The 20,954-nt window shown below is 40.0% G+C and overlaps 1 protein-coding gene across 1 annotated transcript in view; it reads left to right on the top strand.

Moving 5' to 3' along the window:
- The window catches only part of camk1da (calcium/calmodulin-dependent protein kinase 1Da), an 86,014-nt gene that overhangs the window by 48,250 nt on the left and 16,810 nt on the right, over nucleotides 1-20,954 (top strand). Inside the window, exons 4-6 of the mRNA XM_050036561.1 lie at nucleotides 10,385-10,523; nucleotides 10,881-11,007; nucleotides 16,637-16,712. Coding sequence (XP_049892518.1) covers nucleotides 10,385-10,523; nucleotides 10,881-11,007; nucleotides 16,637-16,712 — 342 coding nt within the window. The remainder of the gene's footprint in view (nucleotides 1-10,384; nucleotides 10,524-10,880; nucleotides 11,008-16,636; nucleotides 16,713-20,954) is intronic.

Consider the following 20,954-nt stretch of genomic DNA (forward strand, 5'->3'; position numbering starts at 1 on the left):
CTGAGTTTTAATGTTAGCTAGCTCAGTGATGCCAGGTGAGCTAGCAGTGGATGAACGCTTCCTTCCACACAGTGATAAGATAGATGATGTAGTATAAAGAAAATAATTCCTACATGCAACTGCCCACAAGGAGGTCTGTGGATTATCTTGAGTAACCGGGTCATGGTTTCTGGAGAAAGACATTGCTGTTTTGAGCACCACAAGCCAAGTGCAATCTAGTTCAGCCGGTATCTCTAACACTCGGCAACTCACACCAAAAGAATCTAGATCGATAGATAGCACTAAAGTTAAGAGGGAAAGTACATATTTTTTTTATTTTAAGGTGAACTGTCCCTTTAAAAGGTAACAATATTGTCATTTGAGAACATTTGTATTTGTAGCAGAACTATCGTCAACCAAAGGCCAAAAAAACAGGTCAGATCCAGAATGCTTTAAAGCAATTATTTTTTTTATTTTTTTTATTATTTTTTTTTACTTTTGTTGAACAGCAGTCTTTGAGGCAACAGGTGGTAATTACAAGTTAAAGCTAAATGCCAAAACATAGTATAACAACAGCACAAGTAGAGCAGGGTCACAGAGTCAGTAAGCTGGCTCAGTAACATCAGTTATACAACAGTATCTATGTAAGGTTTGCTAACATTAGCTAATGTTAGCTACCATATGGCTGCTACTAGTCTTTGCAGACTCATTAATTCAACCTGTCATTTGTGAGGAAGATTGAGGCATTTCTTCCATCCGGTATTATTTAATGTTCAGTTCTTTTCAGAGACTCAGATGGTAAATGAAAGAAACACATTCAGCTTTTCACAGAGTTGAAGGTCCTCCAACACGTCTGCTGCAATGCGTGTTACGTCACCTAAAATCCCTCCGTTGGCCAGACTGCAGCCGAAGGTTTTGCTCTGATTAAGCTGTTTACCTTCTATATTAACTTTTTGATGGAGTTTCCTGTTGTCATGAATAAACCAATTAGCAGTTTCCTGGCTGCCTGCCACCACCTGTTTGTTAGGTTTACTACTGTTGGTCACATGAGAGGGAAGTGATAATCCCTATTCAGTGTTAGCTTTACTGTTAAATAGGCAGCTGTGGTTTTTATGTGTAGTTAATCATGCTCAAGGACTAATTGCAGCTTGAAATTCTCTCATTAGACATCATTAAAGAGAGATAACATGACTGATATGTAAGGTGATCACCACCAAAATTACAGCTGAAGATTTTTCCATTTTATCCAAGATTGCAAAAATAGGATCTCATCACTTTAGGTCGAAGCTTTAAAGAAATACTACTTGGTATCACTGATGCACTTTCTCTGTCTCTGGGCAGCAATTGAGTCTATTATGAATGCTGTTGGTTCTGTACTTACTTCTGCCATACTGTACAGCAGAGTCAATAAATCAACATCCCAAGAGGTTTTGACTGTAAAAACTGCTTTCATTTTACTGCTCTCACTGTGTTTTTCATACCAGTCATTTCGATGAATTAAAGGAGCTGCTTTCAGAGCAAAAGACAGTTTTAATTTAAAAAAATTGTGACAGAGACATTAACAGGAAAGACCCGACCTCTGCTCTTTCATCCTCCTGTACTCTCTCTTTCACACCATCTGTGCTTCTTTCACTTCATTGCTTCCTTTCCTCTCCTCTCACACTTTATTTCCATCGCCATCACCTCGTCTTTCGCCTGCTCACTTGCATTTTTTACTTTTTTCATTTTTCTTTCTTTTTTCATGCAATGTAGATCAGTTTCTATAGTAACAGTGTCAAAGGTAACACCTAGGTTATAACATTTCAGGGGGACCTTGAGAATTGCAGCGGGTGGCATTATTAGCGTGAAAGATTTGGAACGTTGCAAAACATGAATTATAAAGTGTATTTTTATCCGCTGGGTTGAATTTAATAAATATATCAACACCTTAACAGCAAATCATATTACAAACAAGATGCTGTTTGTCTTTATCGACCATATTTCACACTGTCTGACGATAAAGGAAAGATAAAACAAATTTAAGAAATGCATTGAACATTGAATGGAATTAAAGTCACATTGATATTTTTACATTAACAACGTAATGTGAAAGGGGTTGGTCAAACTGATGAACCCACCGAGTATCATATGATACTGCAGTTATCCTAAGCTGTACATTTTAGCATCTTCCAGCTTGTTGTTTTGGTTTTACGGCTCACAGCTTCACTGTTTTCTTTTAGTCTCACTGCGCTCATCAGCATTTTTCACATTCAGCAAAAAATTTGGAACCCACTAAACCCACTGTGCACTACCTTCTCTGCGCGACAGACAGACAAAGTAAGCAGCTAGCTAGTGAACACAGTGGAAAATTTAGCAGCTAAAGATCAATATATTTCCCTCAGGAGTTGGTGTACACCAGATTAGCTCTAAATGAAGAGATGTTGCTCAGTGTCCTGTGGATGTCTAAATAAGCAAGTGCTTGCTAACATGTTCACCACCATAAGGTTAAAGTATGTCAATGTTCCATTTACAGCTTGTTTCTCTGATTCAAGGTCGCCGGAAATTCAATTAATTCAGGTTTAAAGCGGCACTAATTACTTTTCTCATTGACAGGAGATGAGATCACTATATTAACTCTTTATTAACTCTTCATGAGTTCCTTTATTTCCTCTGCAGCAGTTTGTGGGGTTTGAGTCATAGGGTGGATAATAGATCAGATCAGATTAGACCAATGAATGAGAGGAGCAGCTGCTGCAGAGGAAGTTTAGACCCAGTGCAATGAATAGTAAGGTTTCACTTTAAGTGAGTACACTCTGTATTGCAAGATTGTGGAGTAATAAATAACTGAATTGTATATGTATATATATATTCCAACAGCGCTCCTAAAGAATGGCCCAGCTCCAAAAATAGGAAATCAAAACGTTGCAGCAGATGTTTTAATTGTGGCTAGTCACCGCCAGCCATTTATCAGCCAGTCAGTATCGACTAAGCATCGCCTTGTTGACTAAACGTGTTTGATATGAACAGAGATCTTCCCCTGGATGGCTTCAGGAAAAACTGACACAGTAATTTCACTGTTAACACGTCAGGGGACGCACCCTATTTTTTTCGCTGATAATGCTACATTGTGAACAAATCTGTGTTAATATCGGCAGGTGGAGAGCTAGTGAGCTGTAAGCTAATAGCAAACAGAGGTTGCATTGAGTTGCATTATCATGCATTCAATCTCTGTTCAGTAAAAATAAGTATTAGGCGAATGTAAATTATAACTTGAATAAATACAGTTGTTTGAAAGCGAAATTTGTTGATGTTTTCACAGCGATGTAAAAATGATAGTAGAGTTCCTTGTTTCCCTGGCACAAATGAGGGAATAAATAACAACAAAAATAATAACAATAATAAACAACTACAACAAAGAAGAAAAAAACATCTGCTGTCGGCCAACTTGTAATTTTAAACATCAGTATTAGCCAAGAAATCCGCAATCAGTGCATCCCTATGTTTTAGTATCTCTTAGCTGAATGGAAAGTGAATACCAGACCTACATTTATCAGTTGGCCAGAAACGCAGCAGCTTAAATACAGCTTAAATTAAACTATAACTCAGTAATGTTCATCATCATCCAAAGTACCTTTGTTGATGGTATAACTCACATTTTTGCTGTGCCACTTCTTATTCTTTTTGACTATTCACGGTGCTGTTTTAAGATTCTGCATGTCTTATGTTCAGATGGAGAATCAATGAAAGAGATGATTTGCTGTGAAAAATATGTTAAAATATAGAGGACTCTGTGTAAAAGCACCAGAAGAGAGTAGCTCAGTCTCTCTTTTCATCTGGCCTCAGTGCTGCAGGCTGCTCTTCCTTATGCTGCATGCAGTAGCTTCATCATGAAACAGAAAGCATTTGTGTCCATCATCAGCTGTAACTGGTGACAGCAAAGTGTCATCAGTGCTTCAGCAAACATGAAGCAGAAATTGGGACACTCTGCTGCATAAATTTGTACCAATCACTACTGTAATAAGTAACCTCATTTGTTATAATTATGTGCGTTTACTGAGATGTCAGGAATCTCATTTAGGAATGTGGATTTTTGAATGTTTTCTGTGTAATTGCGGCGTGGTGGATCGATGCAGTCTGACAGAGCTTCCCTCGCTCCCGTTCATCACAGCTTTTCTTACGTAACCTCAACCGTGGGGAGGCAATCAGTCCGTGCTGCTATGAAAATCGATGCAACCGAGTGCAACTTGGGCCTTATATTGATGCTGTTTGTATTTGGGAATTACATATTAGTGAAGATAAAAACACATGTAGTGTAGAGAGAAACTGGTCTAAGAAATCCATAAGACAGTATGCAGCATCTGACTGTGATGAGGCTATCATTAAACCTCAGACAGGAAATATTGAAAATTCATAGATATGGTATAATCTAACTAATTAGAATATAGTTTTTGTGTGTATTTTATATTTAGTGATTCTCCTTTTGTTGTCATTCATCCATAGAAAACCTAAAGCAGCAGTAAAGGCCTTAAAACCAATGTATGGGTTGTTTTTTCGTCAACAAGCTCCCAAACACACAAACTCTAGTACAGCAGGGCAACTCTTGGCTATTAGCATATATCGACTGTTGGTCAAATTGCATGTTGAGGATATGATCATACCGTCTTGACATTTTACAAAATTCTACTGTCCCAATTAAGAATTTCAGACAAATTATCAACAAATCATCAATTATGATGTTCAGACCTATATGTATTTTGTATACATTTGCCATATTATATATATATTGATATCGGAAGAGTAGCGGTAGGAGCCCAGGAATCCAGAGCTCAGCGTAGAGCTGCTGTTCCTTCATGTTGTAAAGGGACCAGTTGAGGTGGTTCGGGCGTCTGATCAAGATGCCTCCTGGCCGCTTCGCATTAGAGGTTTTTCAGATACGTCCAACTCGTAGGAGGTCCTGGGGTAGACCCAGAACATGCTGTAGGGATTATATATTTCATCCATTCTGGGAATACCCCAGGATAAGATAGAAAGGGTTACTGGGGAGAGGAACGGATCGAATACCTTGCTTAGCCTGCTGCCCCTGCGACCCTGGATAATAACAGATGGAAGGATGTGAGGTGGTCTATAGGCAAATTATATGAATTCTACAAACTGAGAAGCAAAAGAATTTTTATTGTTGTCCATTATTTTACTTGGTGCATACACAAATTCAAGAGCAAATGGTCAGATAACATCTTATTATTGGTCAATAGCTTAATGACTGTCTGGCTGTGTAAATCAAGTTATGTTTGCACAGATTAATAGTTAGTGCAATTATAGTGTTTACATGACAGTTTCCGCAGAAATGCCTTAATCTGATTTAAGTGTTCCTGTGAACAAACATCGACCGGATCACAGAAAGCAAACGGGAGGTGTAAGTGCAGCCTTAGAGACAGTGGGGCAACTGTGATTAGTTAGTCAGGTCCCAAGACTGTAATGGTTCTTCATCTCTGCCATTGAGAACAGCATGTATCACACACACACACACACACACACACACACACACACACACACACACGCACGCTTGAAAATAAGGCTTGCTGTCAGGCATGATGCACAACCATCGCCTCGAGAGAGCGATACGACTGCCTGCCTCTAAACAGATGAGCTGACGGAGGAGAGATGGATGAGGGGATGGTAAAACGGGAAAGGGGGGAGGGGAAATGTTAATATCTCAAAGTATTTCATCAATAGTTGGAAAAAAGAGATGAATCTCCCCCCAGTAACATGTTTGTGCTGTGAGCAAGCATGTCAAATTTAAATCTCATAATGTACATTATAATTTAAAGCCCAGCACACTCATTCTGGCTGATCACACTCCTCTCAGGTTGAAGAGGGTACAGTGTAGATTTTTTTCACACAAGACATGTTGACATGTCACTGAAGGAAAAGCCCTGGTGTAATCAATGTGATAAATGATGGCTGAATTTCATTTAGCTGCTTCAGTTTCAAGGTCCTGGTGTTGTGCATGTTGACTAACTGTCACACTGTCATGACTTACTGGGACACTTGATGGAACCATCATTGATTGTTTTGTAATGTACAATAGTTTTTAATGTACATTTTTTAATGTACAACAGTTTATGGCATTGCAATTAAACCGTACATCCTGAAACAACCCAACTAGGCTTGAGCGGTATTATAGTGTATCAGGGTATTTAGAAATCCTCACAGTATAATTTTCAATACCTTAAAAAATACAGACACTTATGCCTTAACACAGATGCTGTATTAAGGTGGTGTAGTGCACAGTATGTGCCACCAGAGGTCAGTCTCTGCTGGTGGAACAGGCAACTGAGCTGAGGAAGATGACTGCAAGTGATGGGGATAACGTTACAGGACCAATAAAAAGCCGACTGGCAGCAGTAGAGAGAGACAGTAAAATACAGGAGTTTTAAGGGGCTTAAATGTGTTTTTGTTTTGTTTTGTTTTTTAAATAAGTGTCGTCATATACTGCATGCCCTGTTGAAATGTCAGGAAGTTATGAAGGTTTAAAAAATAAACAGACAAACAACAAGAATGACATTAGTTTTTGATAATTATTATTTATAATAATGATTATTTCTTAATGTTATTAGTAAGACCTGTACTATATGACAAGTTAAAATGACTGCTGTGAAAAAGGGCTATTAGGTAAGGTCAGCAAACTTTATGAGCCAATAAGAATGAGAGCTTTCCCAGCCTGACAGGTGCAACAAAACTTACTAAAGCCAGGGAGATTAAGAGGCTGTGTAGTTTGGCAGCACAGGCACGTCAGTTAGTTTATGTTTTTACAGTGCTGTGGATAACATTGTGTTGTATTTACGCAGTGTTGCTGATTCAGGTCAGCATAAGCAGCATGTGCCGAATTCTGTGCTGAATTGAAACCACACCCAACCAGCACAAACCAGCACTGTTCCGGTCAGATTTGGAGCCCACCTACTGAAAGCACAGTCTGTACACACCCACACAGTGCTCAGAGGAGCTTTAATCAGCTTCAACAAGTGAAAACACCTGTGTGGATGGACAGTGGCTGTGGAGGGCCTTTAAAGGTCACAGCTAAAAAATTTTCCTGCATGGATTTGCTTTAAAAACATGATTGTGTTGTTTTCCATGAAGTTTCTTCTAAATGCAGAAAATGTCCGGTGCTACAGTGGACAGTATGACACTGGCTGCATGTGCATCCTTGATTGCATGTATACTGGAGATGTGTCTGAAGTCACTCCCTTGTTCACTCATTCACTCCTCCCTGTATAATAGATAGTGGGCAGTAAATTGAGATGGACACTTATAATCATTATCATTTTTAATATCAATATATTGCCTGAGATACGCTGCATTGTGGGATTGTTATAATCATACATGCCATAAACATGTTTTCACAGCACTATGTAGAGCATACATATTACATATAGAATAGGGACACTCAAAAAATACTGTGGTTAGTAAAAGTGCACTACAGTGAACATTGATTTTGGGCACAGCCTGGGACATTAATGAAATGTCAGGGTGCCATGACCTTTGACCTTCCTGATATTGGACATTTAGAGATTTTTTTTTTTATCATATATCAAATGAGGAGGTGATGTGAGGTAATTCCACAACCCCTCAGCCTTATTTGACTCGCTGTGTGTATGTGTGTGACTTTGTGTTAATTGTGTGTGTGCTGTAAGTGTTTGTCTTTGATGTGTGTGAGCGTGTCGGTGTGTGACCTTGTATGTGTATCCTTGGGTTTTTCATGCTTGTCTTAGTGCGTCTGTGTGTGCGGGTGTGTGTGTGCTTGCTTTTAATATGTTTTTATCTGTGTGCGTGTGGATGTGGTCCTGCCCTCGCATCTGTATGTGTGTGCTTGTGTGTACGTGTGTGTCCATGTGTTCTTGTGTGGGTGCTCCTGTCTGATTGCCATGGTCTCCTTACGCAAACGCTTACGCAACCATGCAGCCTGGTGGCTGATCTCCCTTTTGCCATGTGTGTGTGCGTGTGTGTGTGCGTGTGTGTGTGTGTGTGTGTGTTTAGTCCTTTCTTGTCATTCCCAGACATGACTGCCTCTGAAACTGAACAAGTGGCTGCCCTCTTTGAAGAGAGAGAGGATTAGCAATTAATTCTGATCTCTTTTTTTTCAGCAACTTCATTAGAGTTAAACTTCCACAGGCTCTAATCTGATCCGTCGCCGTGACGACGCCCCTCAGATACGCCGTGCAACAGTGTGTGCGCATGCACGTGTTTGCCTTTCTGCATTCTTGTGTGTCTGTGGTGTTCTATGTGCACAGTTGTTGCCACTAGTGTATATTAGTGCTCATGTGCGGATGCCTGTGTGTGTGTGTGTGTGTGTGCGTGTGTGTGTGTGTGTGTGTGTCCGTCCATTATGCTTAAAATATAAACATGCTTTATAAAGACAAGACTACAAGCTTGATGTGGTACTACACAGGGTTGGATACGAACTATTTTGTCACCCTTCCACTGTGGCTAGTGGATTCCAAAATCCACTAGCCACTCAATAGATTACTAATGGTATTTTTTGGCTGCTGAGTGAAGCAAATCTAGCAGCCATTTGCATATGTGACCAGAATTTGGCTGGTGGCTGGTGCTAATTTCTAACCCTGGTACTACAACTTTTACTTCTACTACTACTACTATTATTACTAGTAATATTGGAATAACTGAGACCATTAATACAATTTGAATAACATATAAAGTAGATGATATAGTGAGGTGCAGAAAGATGTTATCCTCCAGCAGGGGGAGCTATGTGTCTGTGTCAGATGATGAGCCAGTTCCCATCTCTTCACACTGTATGTACACCTTAACAAGTCATTTCATGTGGTCTGGAGTCATAAAAGAATCTGCCAGAGGGGAGAAAATACAGATGAGCCTCTTTAAGTGTTTTCTTTTCTTTCTTTCTTTCTTTTTTTTTTTTTTTTTGTTTAACCAGCATTGATGGGTTTCATTCCTTCTGCTCGCACAGAGCTGCACTGCAAGTATGTCAGGATGTTTTACCAACCTTGGCAGAAGCTTCGACTTCTTTCACTTTGTTTTGTTTTCCTCCAGAATGGTTGATAATTTCTCCCGTGAAGACAGCGCAAAACAACTGTTTGATCAAAAAATCACTATCCAAATTGTGCTGCTGCGATGATAATGAGATTAATTCATCTCTGAATCCAATCAGCATGTTTTAAGATTTGCATTTCTGCAAGATTTTTTAGCATCTGCACTGGAATTATGTGAAATATTTTCATCTTTATGGCATACAGAGACAAGAATCACACACACACACCTGCACAATTGAGTTCTTTTTCGTGGTCCATCATTTACTTGAAGGAACACCTCACCCCCTAAATGATTATTTGTATATCAGTTACTCACCCCGTGTTAGGTTGACTCTGCAAAGAGAACTGTTTTTCCTGCATGCCTCCACTTTGAACGAGGAATCCAAAAACAGAGAAAATTCTTAATGAACTGATAGGAGTGTGTGTTTAACAACGGCAAAATTATATCAAAATATCTGTTAAACTCACACAACTCATTCAGTCTCATTTATTTAGTCATATACTCAGCACTTCTCTAACAGACAGCTCTTTTTGACAGACATCTGCACTAAAAGTGAAACTTATCTATGCTCCATTGACAAAAAGAGTAATTTTACCTCTCTGAACACAGGAGCTGCTGGTCTACCACTGCCTCAATCTGTACTTTATGTCATTGTGTGACTTTGTTTTAAAGAGTCGGTTTGGATTCACCAAAATCACATAATGACACTAACAAACTAAGTCACTGAGGCAGTGAGCATGAGAGAGATTTTAAAAGGATGTCTTGATATAGTTTTACTGTTGTTAAAAGCTCCCTCTACTTCCAGTTTTGGATTTGTCACTCACTGTGGAGGCCTGCGAGAAAAACAGTTTGCTTCACAAATTCACCATAACACTGGATGAGTAATCAGGGGGGTTAAGTGTTCCTTTAAGGCTTTTTCTGCTGCTGTTCTATCTAAAAAAAAAAAACAGATTCATATTGATCAAGGGATAACCAAGGAATAGTCATGGATTCTGGGAACTGTGTACAAAGAGAGGACGGATACTTTCCAGGAATAACGGCAAACGCATTTTCCAACTTTCATTCCACTTTGAAAAATAAGATAAACATGTTACAAGCTATGGTAAACGCTGCAGGCTATATGAGTGTTTTGTGTGTATGAGTGTGTGTATGTCGTAGCACATGGCTCACAGCTTCCACACACTCTTGGCTGGAAACATCTACAGCTCATAAATTACCAGAAATCTTGACCGAGCAACCCCCCCAAGCCTTTTACTGGTTACTGCCATGTGTGTGCGTGTGCCTGGCAGAGTGTGTGCATGCATGCTAATATTTTCAGTAAACATACACTGATATACACACACTCCTTCCTATTCTGCAGGGTGTCCGGCGGCGAGTTATTTGACCGAATCGTGGAAAAAGGTTTCTACACAGAGAAGGATGCGAGTACATTGATCCGACAAGTCCTGGATGCTGTAAACTACCTGCACAAGATGGGAATTGTACACCGAGACCTCAAGGTACTTTAACACACACACTCTCACACGTTTGTTCTCACTTGACAGGTAGTGATTTACTGCAGCAATAAGGGCAATAGCTTGACACATGTAGTGAATTGTGGGTCAGCGTTGCGCGTGCCGGGTGTTGGAAGAGAGGGGATTGGTTAGAGCAACCTCCATAAAAGAGGGTTGTGTCTGTCACTTTTTTTTAAGATGTATTTATATTAGCTGCTCAGATTTTTCTCTGACATGAGACTCTGATGTTAACAAAGAATTGAACAAAATGACTGACTGTCAATTTAAGCCCATGAAAACCAAAAAAATGAAATAAAAACGCTTGATTCACTTTCTTTCTTCCTCTCTGTCTTCTACCTCCAGCCAGAGAACTTGCTGTATTTTAATCCCCAAGATGAGTCAAAGATCATGATCAGCGACTTTGGTCTTTCCAAGATGGAGGGCAGTGGTGACGTCATGTCCACGGCCTGTGGAACGCCAGGATATGTGGGTAAGTTAGTCCGTGTTCCCCAGTAGTCTGTATAAGTGGATGTGGTCTCCAGGTCTGAAAAGTGAAGCAGATGCAGAAGTGCCTTAAACCTTCATTCGTTCTAATGGCCAGCAGGGGGCGACTCCACTGCTTGCTAAAAGAAATCTTACCGTATACAAGTCTATAAGAAAATGACCCTACTCCTCACTGGATTTTTTACCTCAGGAAACATTTTCCTAATGAGTTTATGGTCTCAATCACTAGTTTCTAGCCTTCTTCAATACAGCATGATGTTCATTTTTTGAATTATGGTCCCGCTTAGAGGAAAATAGACGATAACGCAGCGTAAGTTTAAGGGTGTAGGTAGCTTGTGATTGACAAGTTGCCACCATGGTGACCTGTCAGAGGCGTAGCAGTGTATATCCATGGCACTGTGTACATTTTAATAGCAGTGAACTTCTTTGTAAAGTTTACCTCGAATTTTGAAAGCTCACATTGTTAGCAGAAACTTTACCAACGCGATTTCATGCCAACTCGTCAAATATCAAGTCTAAATTGTTACATGCATTGTGTCTTTTCAAATTACAATTTCTGCTCGTTAGGTGCATACAGTCCTTTACCATTGGTAAAACGCTTTGGTAAAATAAAAGCACATGGTTAGGTTTAGAAAAAATACATGGTTTGGCTCAATATTCATACAGGAAGCAAACAGCAGGGTCCCAGCTGAAAGTCCGGGGTTTGTCGTTCCTTGTTGTTCAAAATGGTAGTTCACAAACCAACGGGTGACATCACGGTGGCTAGGTCTTCCCTTTATACAGACTATATTCTTCCCTGACCTCCAACAGTCTGTAATTGTTCTCCTCTTGTCCCCCCTGAAAAGTCACCACACTGTAGTATCTTGGAAACAGTTGGAGAAAAAAAAGTTCCTTCAGAGCTAATATACTGTTCACTAGACCTTGCTGTTCTTAGTTATTGTTATGTCTGTTCTTAAGCCTCCATTCCTCCACAGCACACATGTGAAAACAGAGGCAGATTTGCATCTTGAATCTCTTTGTAATTTTTATAACAATGGGTCCTTGATTTCGGACAGAGGTAGACAAAAGCAGGTGACTCATCTGTAGTAGGCAAGTATCAATTTTACCAACTGAAATGAAAACAATTGCTGGCAGCTAGCCAATTAAGCTAACTTTAGCTCGGTGAGTTGGCTCAAATCAGGGTCTTTTTGTTATAAAACCAGACCCCTGTAAAATGGTTTTGCACTTTTCTAAAATGTAACCTGTAACCACACAAAATAATGTAGCATGAAATGCTTCTTAGCTTTTGAGGTAACCCGGAGTCACGACTGTACGTCGTGAGCTAGTTAGCTGGACAGTGATTGCAGCTTACATCAGAGCAGATAAACACACCAGCTCTTGTATGTTTGTTCTGCGCACACCAATTCAACATGTGGAGAGAGCCAAAGCTTTCCAGACTTGCTTTGGCTAATTACAGTAGCTAAGCTATGATTGGACAGTTACTGTTTGGGGGAGGGGTTTAACATACAGCCATGTGATTTTGTGTTTATATCATTGTCATGGTTGGTGATGGAGGTCGTAGCTCACACAGGTTTTTTTGTTCCTCAATCTGTCACTACATGTCAGTGTGAATATGAACTGAGCTGTCTCTGAAGACTTCTGCAGGCGTCAATCCAACAAAACATATAAAAAATTCAAAGAGCGCATGTTGTTTCCATCTGACACCATTTGTTTCCTGCATCAACTTTGTGTGTGTGTGTGTGTGTGTGTGTGTGTGTGTGTGAAATGACGAACTGTGTGTACCTCACAAACACACTGCGCTCACCAAACAAGCTTATCACTCTCTGACAGACCCCACCCACCCCTGTAGAGTCAACACGGAGCCGAACAGAACTCTTGTGTGTGTGTGTGTGTGTGTGTGTGTGTGTGTGTGTGTGTGTGCTTGTACGTATGTGTTGATGTATACATGGGTTTGTATATATAACTGTATATACTTTGTGTGTGTGTGTGAATATGTGTCCGCAGTTCAGTGCATTTGCTTGTGCGTGTGTGCGTGTGTGTGTGTGTGTGTGTGCGTGTGTGTGTGTGCATTTCTGTGTTTGTGTGTCCGTGTGTGTGTTGTTAGAAGAGACAGATGTTCAGTGTTGACAGCACACACACTTCCATGTTGGAACACCAACAGACTGGTTGTTCTGACAAACATCGTACAAACTCTCACATAAACAAATCTGTCATGGGATAACAGGCAGACAGATACAGAAATAACAGTTTTTAATTTTACTGGAGGACTTTTGGAATTGATTTTGTAGCGCCCTCATCAGGCCAAATTTATAAAACCCAGCTAAAGTTCATGTTGTGTAACAGTTTAAGATTTTTTTTGTAGTTTTAGATTTTCCAGCTGCTCATAAAGTGCCTGCTGTTATTAGTTTTTTTTTGTTTGTTTTTTTCATTTAAAACCTATGAAAATTGATAAAACTGCAGATCATGAGCCAGACATGCACATGTGGAGACATGTATATAAAGATATACACAAACTCAAAAAATCTAAAAAATCCCACTGGCCAGCATTTGACTGTGAATGGTCTCTTTTCCGCCTCTCTCCTTACCTCTCTCATCCATCTAACCCATTGAGCTCATTCTGGGCTTCACCCCGACCCCGAGCCCCCTCGCCCTCCTGCAGAGGCTTGCTTGGCCACAGGGCATTTCCACTCCAGACAATGTGTGTCTAAATATAGCTCAGGTATAAATAACCCTGGAACGCACCAAATTAAAACCAGATTTGAACGATGAGCATGAGTGCGTGCATGTGTATATATTTATGAGGAACTTCCATTGACAAAGTAACCTCGCAGGAGTTCTCCAGCTGAAAATTTAGGATGTTCAAAAAGGCTGTGGAACTACTTTTAAACCTGTCACTGTACATTTACCCCAACATCAGGACCGCTCATTAACAGATGCTTCTTCACCATATGCAATGCATGAACTCTAACCTAAATTAAATTTCTCATAATATCACACCTACAGCATGAGCAGTAGGTTGTTGGATGATACAGTAATACAAAGATGTAAAAATGTCATGAAACTGCCACTTGAACTTCCTAGAAAACTATAAATTCCTGGAAAACGGTACATATTCAGTGGTGACTTCATGGCACTCTAGTTGATGTTCCCATACACCCTGGACAGTTCACCAGATTATCGCAGGGCTGATACATAGAGACAGACAACCATTCACGCTCACATTCACACCTATGGGCAATTTAGAGTCACCAATTAACCTGCATGTCTTTGGATTGTGGGAGGAAGCCGGAGTATCCGGAGTAAACCCATGCTGAAACCCAACTAATATATAATATTACTATGGTGAATGTTCATATTAAACGTGGCCAAACTTTTTTAATAATAACTATGTAAATGGACAATGTATGAATGTAAATATCTGAGGACAAACCTCAAGCTTCAGACCATTCTGAATATTCTGTTTTCAACGTTTTTTTCTACTTTGGCTACAAGATGACGTCAGATCTAGACACATTTCTTTATATGGTCATCTGCTCCAGGCACACTGCTGCAAGTGTTTACATTACTTTGCTTACACTGCTACATGTAGCAACATGCTAACATCAGGGAAACATATAATCTCTGTAGATGATGTAAATTTTTTGCCAGTTTTGGATCGTTTTCCTGCTGGAACATGTCAGGTTGTGTTTAGAGGCTATTCTCGGTTGGAGTCATTCTCTGGCTGCAATGATGGAGTAAAGACGCAGAGATACTGAGGACCCTGAAACACTGACAAATCAGAGCAGACTGGACTTTTCCGGGAGGCAGTTTGAAGAGACAGTCCTTAGAAGAGTGTGAGCACATACAGTAGGAGGAAAGTAAAGTTGTTTGACCATTGAAGCATAGAAACCTATTTTATTAGAAACCCAAATTACTCGCATGAACCTTAGAATGAGCATTTATCAGTCCCCTTCAAGACTGGTCCCTCAGTGTCTTATGTCCCACCCAACAAACTGTTAAAATTAGAAATTCTATTTAATTAAGGATGTCATGGTACCATTTACCCAAACTTTTGCTGCATCAGTAGTGTGATTGGCTAGTACCACTCTCTAGTACCAGTCACTTGCCAAGAAAAGTAGTGGGATCCATAATAATGTGACAATGACAGTGCTCATTCATCAGCAGAAAATAAAAAATAAAATAAAATAGTTGTAAATGAGCCAGTTAGCCTAGACAGCTACTTTCATTGCCAGATGTTAAAATAGCACCTTACCAATAGCATAAAACAATATATCTTATAAAAGTCATATATTCAACATGATAGATATGCACAGTATATAAAACACATGGCGGTTCACTTTAACAGCTTTTACTGTGAAACAGCTGCAGGCACATAGTCAATAGGAATCAGTCAAAGCAAAACCTCTGTTTCCTACATCCATCTTTATCTCAGCAAAACTCAAAAAAGTAATCTGAAATTTTAAAAAGCAATTGACAGACAGTCCTTTGACCTGATTTTGTTGTTTTCTTCCACACACAAAAAGTGAAACCAGCCATCTGAATGCTTATGTTAACGAGACACTTTTTGGCACAACACAATCAACAGCAACAGCAGTTTGTTTTGAAATAACTGAAGAGCAACCAAAAAGAGTCAAAACAGAGACTCAGAGTCCAAAGATGATTAGATTCCTCTCAGAGTTTGACGGTGATTTGTAGAGCATGCAGTGTAGAAATACCAAAGTAATTAGAATGTAGCAACAGAAATGGTTTAACAAACTGAGTCAACAAAACATTTGAGATTACTACCATGTTTCATACATTTACTTTCTATCAGCATACTTGACCCTAAACTCACTTTCTGGAGTAGTGAGCACCAGACACAATGACCTCAGTGTGTAAAAATGTTCTAATTGTGAATCCAACAAAACAACACACACACACAGACCAACCATCACAATGAGTCAGGGTAGACCTATAAACAAAGCTCTGATTCAGCACACATGTGCAAAGTTTATGTTTTGCCCCAGATATCAGTGGTATTTTTCATATCTTGCTAAGTGTGTGTACATGTGCCAAATCTATTTTGATCCAGCCTTGTGTGTGTGAGTGTGAAGTGATGTTATGGTGAGCTCACCGTAGTCAGTAATTCGCTCTGTCCGAGGCTCGGTAATGAGCTGCAGGGGAAGGTCAGGCCAGAGCAGTCTGCCTTATAAGCAGCAGTTAACTTTATGTTACATACAGGAAAACTAAAAGAAAATTAGCCGATAAACCATGACATCACTGCTTTGTTTGGGTTTTTATTTTGGGTCTTTTTCATGTACATGTTTTCGCAGCTGTGAGAACCTGTACCTCCCGCAGAAAATTTCCCACCATTAACCAAACTGACATGTGATTTTAATTTGGACGGACATGGAGAGTGTGCACATTTTCTCTGTGTTCAGGCTCATAAAACTTCTACTTTTTCATGTAAAAATCGCAGAGGGGTTTTTAAATGGACCTCAAGCTGACAATGTTAATAAAACCACAATCCAGGATTAAGCTTTGTTAAACACCAGGCTACTGCAAAATGGAGTCACATTAAAACAACATAAACAAGTAGCCAAGGCTCACCAGTTTTGTTTTTTTCCTACTTCCAGCTCCAGAGGTTCTTGCCCAGAAGCCGTACAGTAAGGCCGTAGACTGCTGGTCCATTGGAGTGATCGCCTACATCCTGTAAGTACAGACTGGTCTTGTTCGTGTTACATCACACTGCACAGCAAGTGGTTTCATCCAAGCAGACTGACTTATCACCACACTTTTACTTTCAGACTCACAGTTTACATGAGTTTCTCACCAGGAACAACATTAGCACCTTATGTCAGACAATCAAGTTGGCTGAACACATCGCAGAGTTCTGCTTGGACTTTGTTTTGCTGCAGGCCTCCACTCATTTGACTGACTGTAACAAGTCAAAAAGGCCTTTTCTCCACCTGAGCAGAGGTCTGATTAGCTGTCACAAGTGGAAACACCTGTGTGCTTGTTCAGAGCCTTTAAAGACTGCAGTTAGGTTATGGAAGCAAAAAAGATGAACAGTTTTGACTCATGTCTTTAGTATTTGGATAAAAAGAATCATGGTCTAATAATTTATGACGTTGCAGTCCCCCTGAAACATTACTGTTGAAGAGTATTGTGACAGTTTTGCAGTTGTAGGATATTAGAAATAAATGATATCTAGTTATTTAAGCAATATCACATTAGAGAAAGTACTGTTGTTCTGAATATCAGCATGGCTGTGATTTAGTCGTGGGCACAAGGCTACAGGCCGAGTGCTGAAGATCATCACAGCCGTGCTGATATTCAGTACAACAGTACTTTCTCTCATGTGATATTGCTTTTATACACAGTTCTGCAAGTCCTTTTTTAAAGTTAACAGTAAAAAGTGACAACAGATTATGATTTGTTTGTTTCTTTAATCATTCATTTGACTCCACCAACACAAAGTTTGGCAAATGGACTGTTGCCAAGCAAGACAAACATTCCTGCAGACTAGCTTGCTACTTAATGTGAGCTAGGTCTACACGTTGCTGCAGGCTAGTTGTTTTATATTATGTGCATTTATCTGTATGTTTCCATTTATTGTGGCAGCACGTGTGATTCCAGTGAGTTAACAGCTTGTTACAGTACATTGCCACATCTTCTGATGTCACATGAACATAACGTTACCTGGAGATTTGCGTTGAAGTATCCAGGCTTCTGTCCTTCCCCTCGACATTTCCTGACAACCACTCATAATTTAACTCAGATATTATTTGTGGAAAAATGTTCTTCTTTGTTATGAGGACCCTTAGGCTAAGTAACGGTTCAGAACACCTGTAAAGAGGGGTGATATATGCATAGTGAGAAGTCCCAGTGACGTTATACCCTGTATCAGCACTTATGAAAAGCCTCCTGTCCAATCAAATTGCTTGATTGCAACCAACTAAAATTAGTCTTAATCCAACTGAGGTTTTTTTTCACAGCAGATATTTGACTTGTCATAGTAGGAAACACACAGGTGTTACTAGCAACATTAACAATGGCTCTGTATTGTTCAAGTGTACCAGTAAGCAGCCCATATTAATGCTGTATTCATGTGCTCCATGGATGGTCCTGTTTCCCAAGTTGGGAAGTTGATTTTGGTGTGTTCATGAGCTTCGAGTTACAATCTGCATGTAGCAAGGATGCTACAAAGAAGATGTGTTCGATTTTGTTGCTCAGAGCATTTAATCTACTCACTGATAACAGTTTGAAGCTTATATTACGAAGTGATTTTGTTCTAGACTTGTTGCTGCACCAGCATATCCCCTAAAACTGCTAAAATATTGATTTATCTGGCTAAGGCCAATTAAATAGATAACTTTTCTTACTAATCAAGGTCACACTTCATGGATAGCAGCTAATGGATAAAATCTAATGTCATAGTGCAAATTACATAGGAACAAAACATTAACATGAAATATGTCAACTCATAAAAACAATAATTACCGTTGACTGAACATTTACTTTTGGCCGCCATGTTTCTGGCTATAGGATGTCTACTCAGCAACTCTGGCACCAAAATTTATGTCGACTTTCCATCTTGAGGGGGAGTTCATGTGAATTTTCCCAGTCAGGAACTCATTTTTCCAATTATTCCAACACCACTTGAATGCACGAATGACAGAAAGATTTGGTGCTTGAGAGGTTCATCTGTGTGAATCTGTTGACAGAAATGTACAAATGTGAATTTAGTCTGTTGTGCACAAATATTTAGATTATTTTTTTCACTTCAAAAACCATTATTTACATTTTTAAATCTTATAAAACATGGGTAAATGATATTTGCACTACGCAATACTTGAACCTCCATCAGATCAGTTGGAAACATCCTTCCTCCCACATCTGTTTTCTACATGCAGGAATCTTTAACAGCACATCTATTGTAAATGAGAGTTAGATATACATATGACACAGAATGACTCACAACCAAGTAAGCTTGTACACACACACACACACAACCACTGGCTGAGCTGTGATGTATTACACACTTAAACACCTGAAACCACCTCCACGTTGTTTTCACCAGCAGCTGCAGTAACAGTTAGAAATGTGACTGTATGCAGATGTGTGCGTGGAGCCTTTTGTCCTTAAAGGTCATATAGCATGACTCTGCTCTAGAGGTGAACTTGAAACATTTGTGCTGCTGTGTATTTGTTGATTTTTCCCTGCCTGTGTGTGTGTGTGTGTGTGTGTGTTGATGATGTTGCTTGTGTGCCGTCATCAGTGCCAGATGGAGCTCTGCTGAATGGCCTTGTATGGACATGGAGCTGCAGGCTAGACATCTTTTTCTCTGCTTTTTGTTTTTCTTCTGCCCCCGTCACCCCCACCTCTTACCACACACACACTTTCACTTGTGTGTATGTGTGTGTGCTCATGTTTCAGTGGACGTGAGTAATAATTGGACCCCCATATGTGTGTGTGTTTGTGTGTGTGTGTGTGTCATAAGAGCATGGCCACTAATGTGTGTTTACAATGCTCTTGACGCCTGAAGCCACCACTTTGATTATTTTGATTTGTGCATGTTTCTCCATCCGGCCGTATCCAATTTATGTATGTTTGTGTATGTTTGTGTATGTCTGTGTGTGTGCTCCACCTGACAGAGACATTATCTTGATCCTGAGGTCAGATCATTGGTCAGAGGTCAGCAGCAGGTTAATGTGATGCAGAGCATGTGAGGAATCAGAGAGGGAGGCACGTACAAACTACCTTGAGTCTGTGATGTGACTTTGATGTTTTAAGTCAAGGTCTCATACCCCCCCCCCCCCCCCCCCCCCCATTTCTGTCGGTCCCTCTCTTTTTGTATTATATACATTGATGAGCTTGTGTGTGTCACAATATGTGTCTTTATATGTCTGTAAATCATTGGTTAAATAGATGTTTTTCTGTCAAAGTGACTAAAATTAGGTTTTGGTGCAGCTGCCATCTCAGTGGAGAAAGTGTTAATGTGTGTGTGTGTGTGTGTGTGTGTGTGTGTGTGTGTGTGTGTGTGTGTGTGTGTGAGTAAGAGAGCAGCTCCCTGCTGGCAATTAGCACAATTAGCGTTGGGATTCAGACCTTGTTAGCTTTTAGCTGCTGCTCAGGTGGAAAGATCACATTAGCTAATCAGCCATGATAATCACCTGGGATCTTGACTTTGTGCGTGTGTGTGTGTGTGTGTGTGTGTTCAGTGGGATGGATGGTGAGCGACGGCTGATTCTCCAACCAAACGTGAAAGCAGAAAAACAAAAGGAAAACATCTCTTCACACTAGGCAGAAACTTAGTTTCTTCTTGATATGTGTGTTTAAAAGTGTGTTTGTGTGTGCATATGTGTATGTGCGTGTGTGTTTGTGTTATGAGGGTGTTCGATGGAGTGGAGGGTTAGCTGAGTGACAGGTGAGTCTTTAACCAAATAAGAAACCAGAAAAAAACAAACGGAAAGCCTTACTTTCCTCACGGCAGGCAGACTCTTTCTTCCTTTCCTCCCGGTGTGTTTTTCTTTTATTCCTTGTGTGTGTGTGTGTGTGTGTGTGTGTGTGTGTGTGTGCGCGCACACACACGTGGATGGAGCACAGTATTTTAATGAGTTTTTATCAAAATCTCTTGATGCATCCAGAACTTTTGTAATGAGGTACAGATGATGTTTTTGGTTGAGCAGCAGCTCTGCTGTTGGTTCAGTCGGCTCATTATAGAGAATCAAACTGGAGCTTCTGTTAATTTGTGTTCACCAACACTGAGTAATCTCACGTTAACATGTTTACAGTGATACAGCCAACTACTGCCAAGACTACGAGTAAAGAGGCTGACACATTAGCTACTGCTGTGACCAACATGACTCTGTCCTCTGCCACAATTACCCATTACATCCAGAGCAGGGCTGGGTATTTCACTTTAAATTAATGTCCGACTATTTGTCTGAT

The sequence above is a fragment of the Epinephelus moara genome, chromosome 23, assembly GCF_006386435.1.
Source record: "Epinephelus moara isolate mb chromosome 23, YSFRI_EMoa_1.0, whole genome shotgun sequence".
In the NCBI taxonomy this organism is placed as follows: domain Eukaryota; kingdom Metazoa; phylum Chordata; class Actinopteri; order Perciformes; family Serranidae; genus Epinephelus; species Epinephelus moara.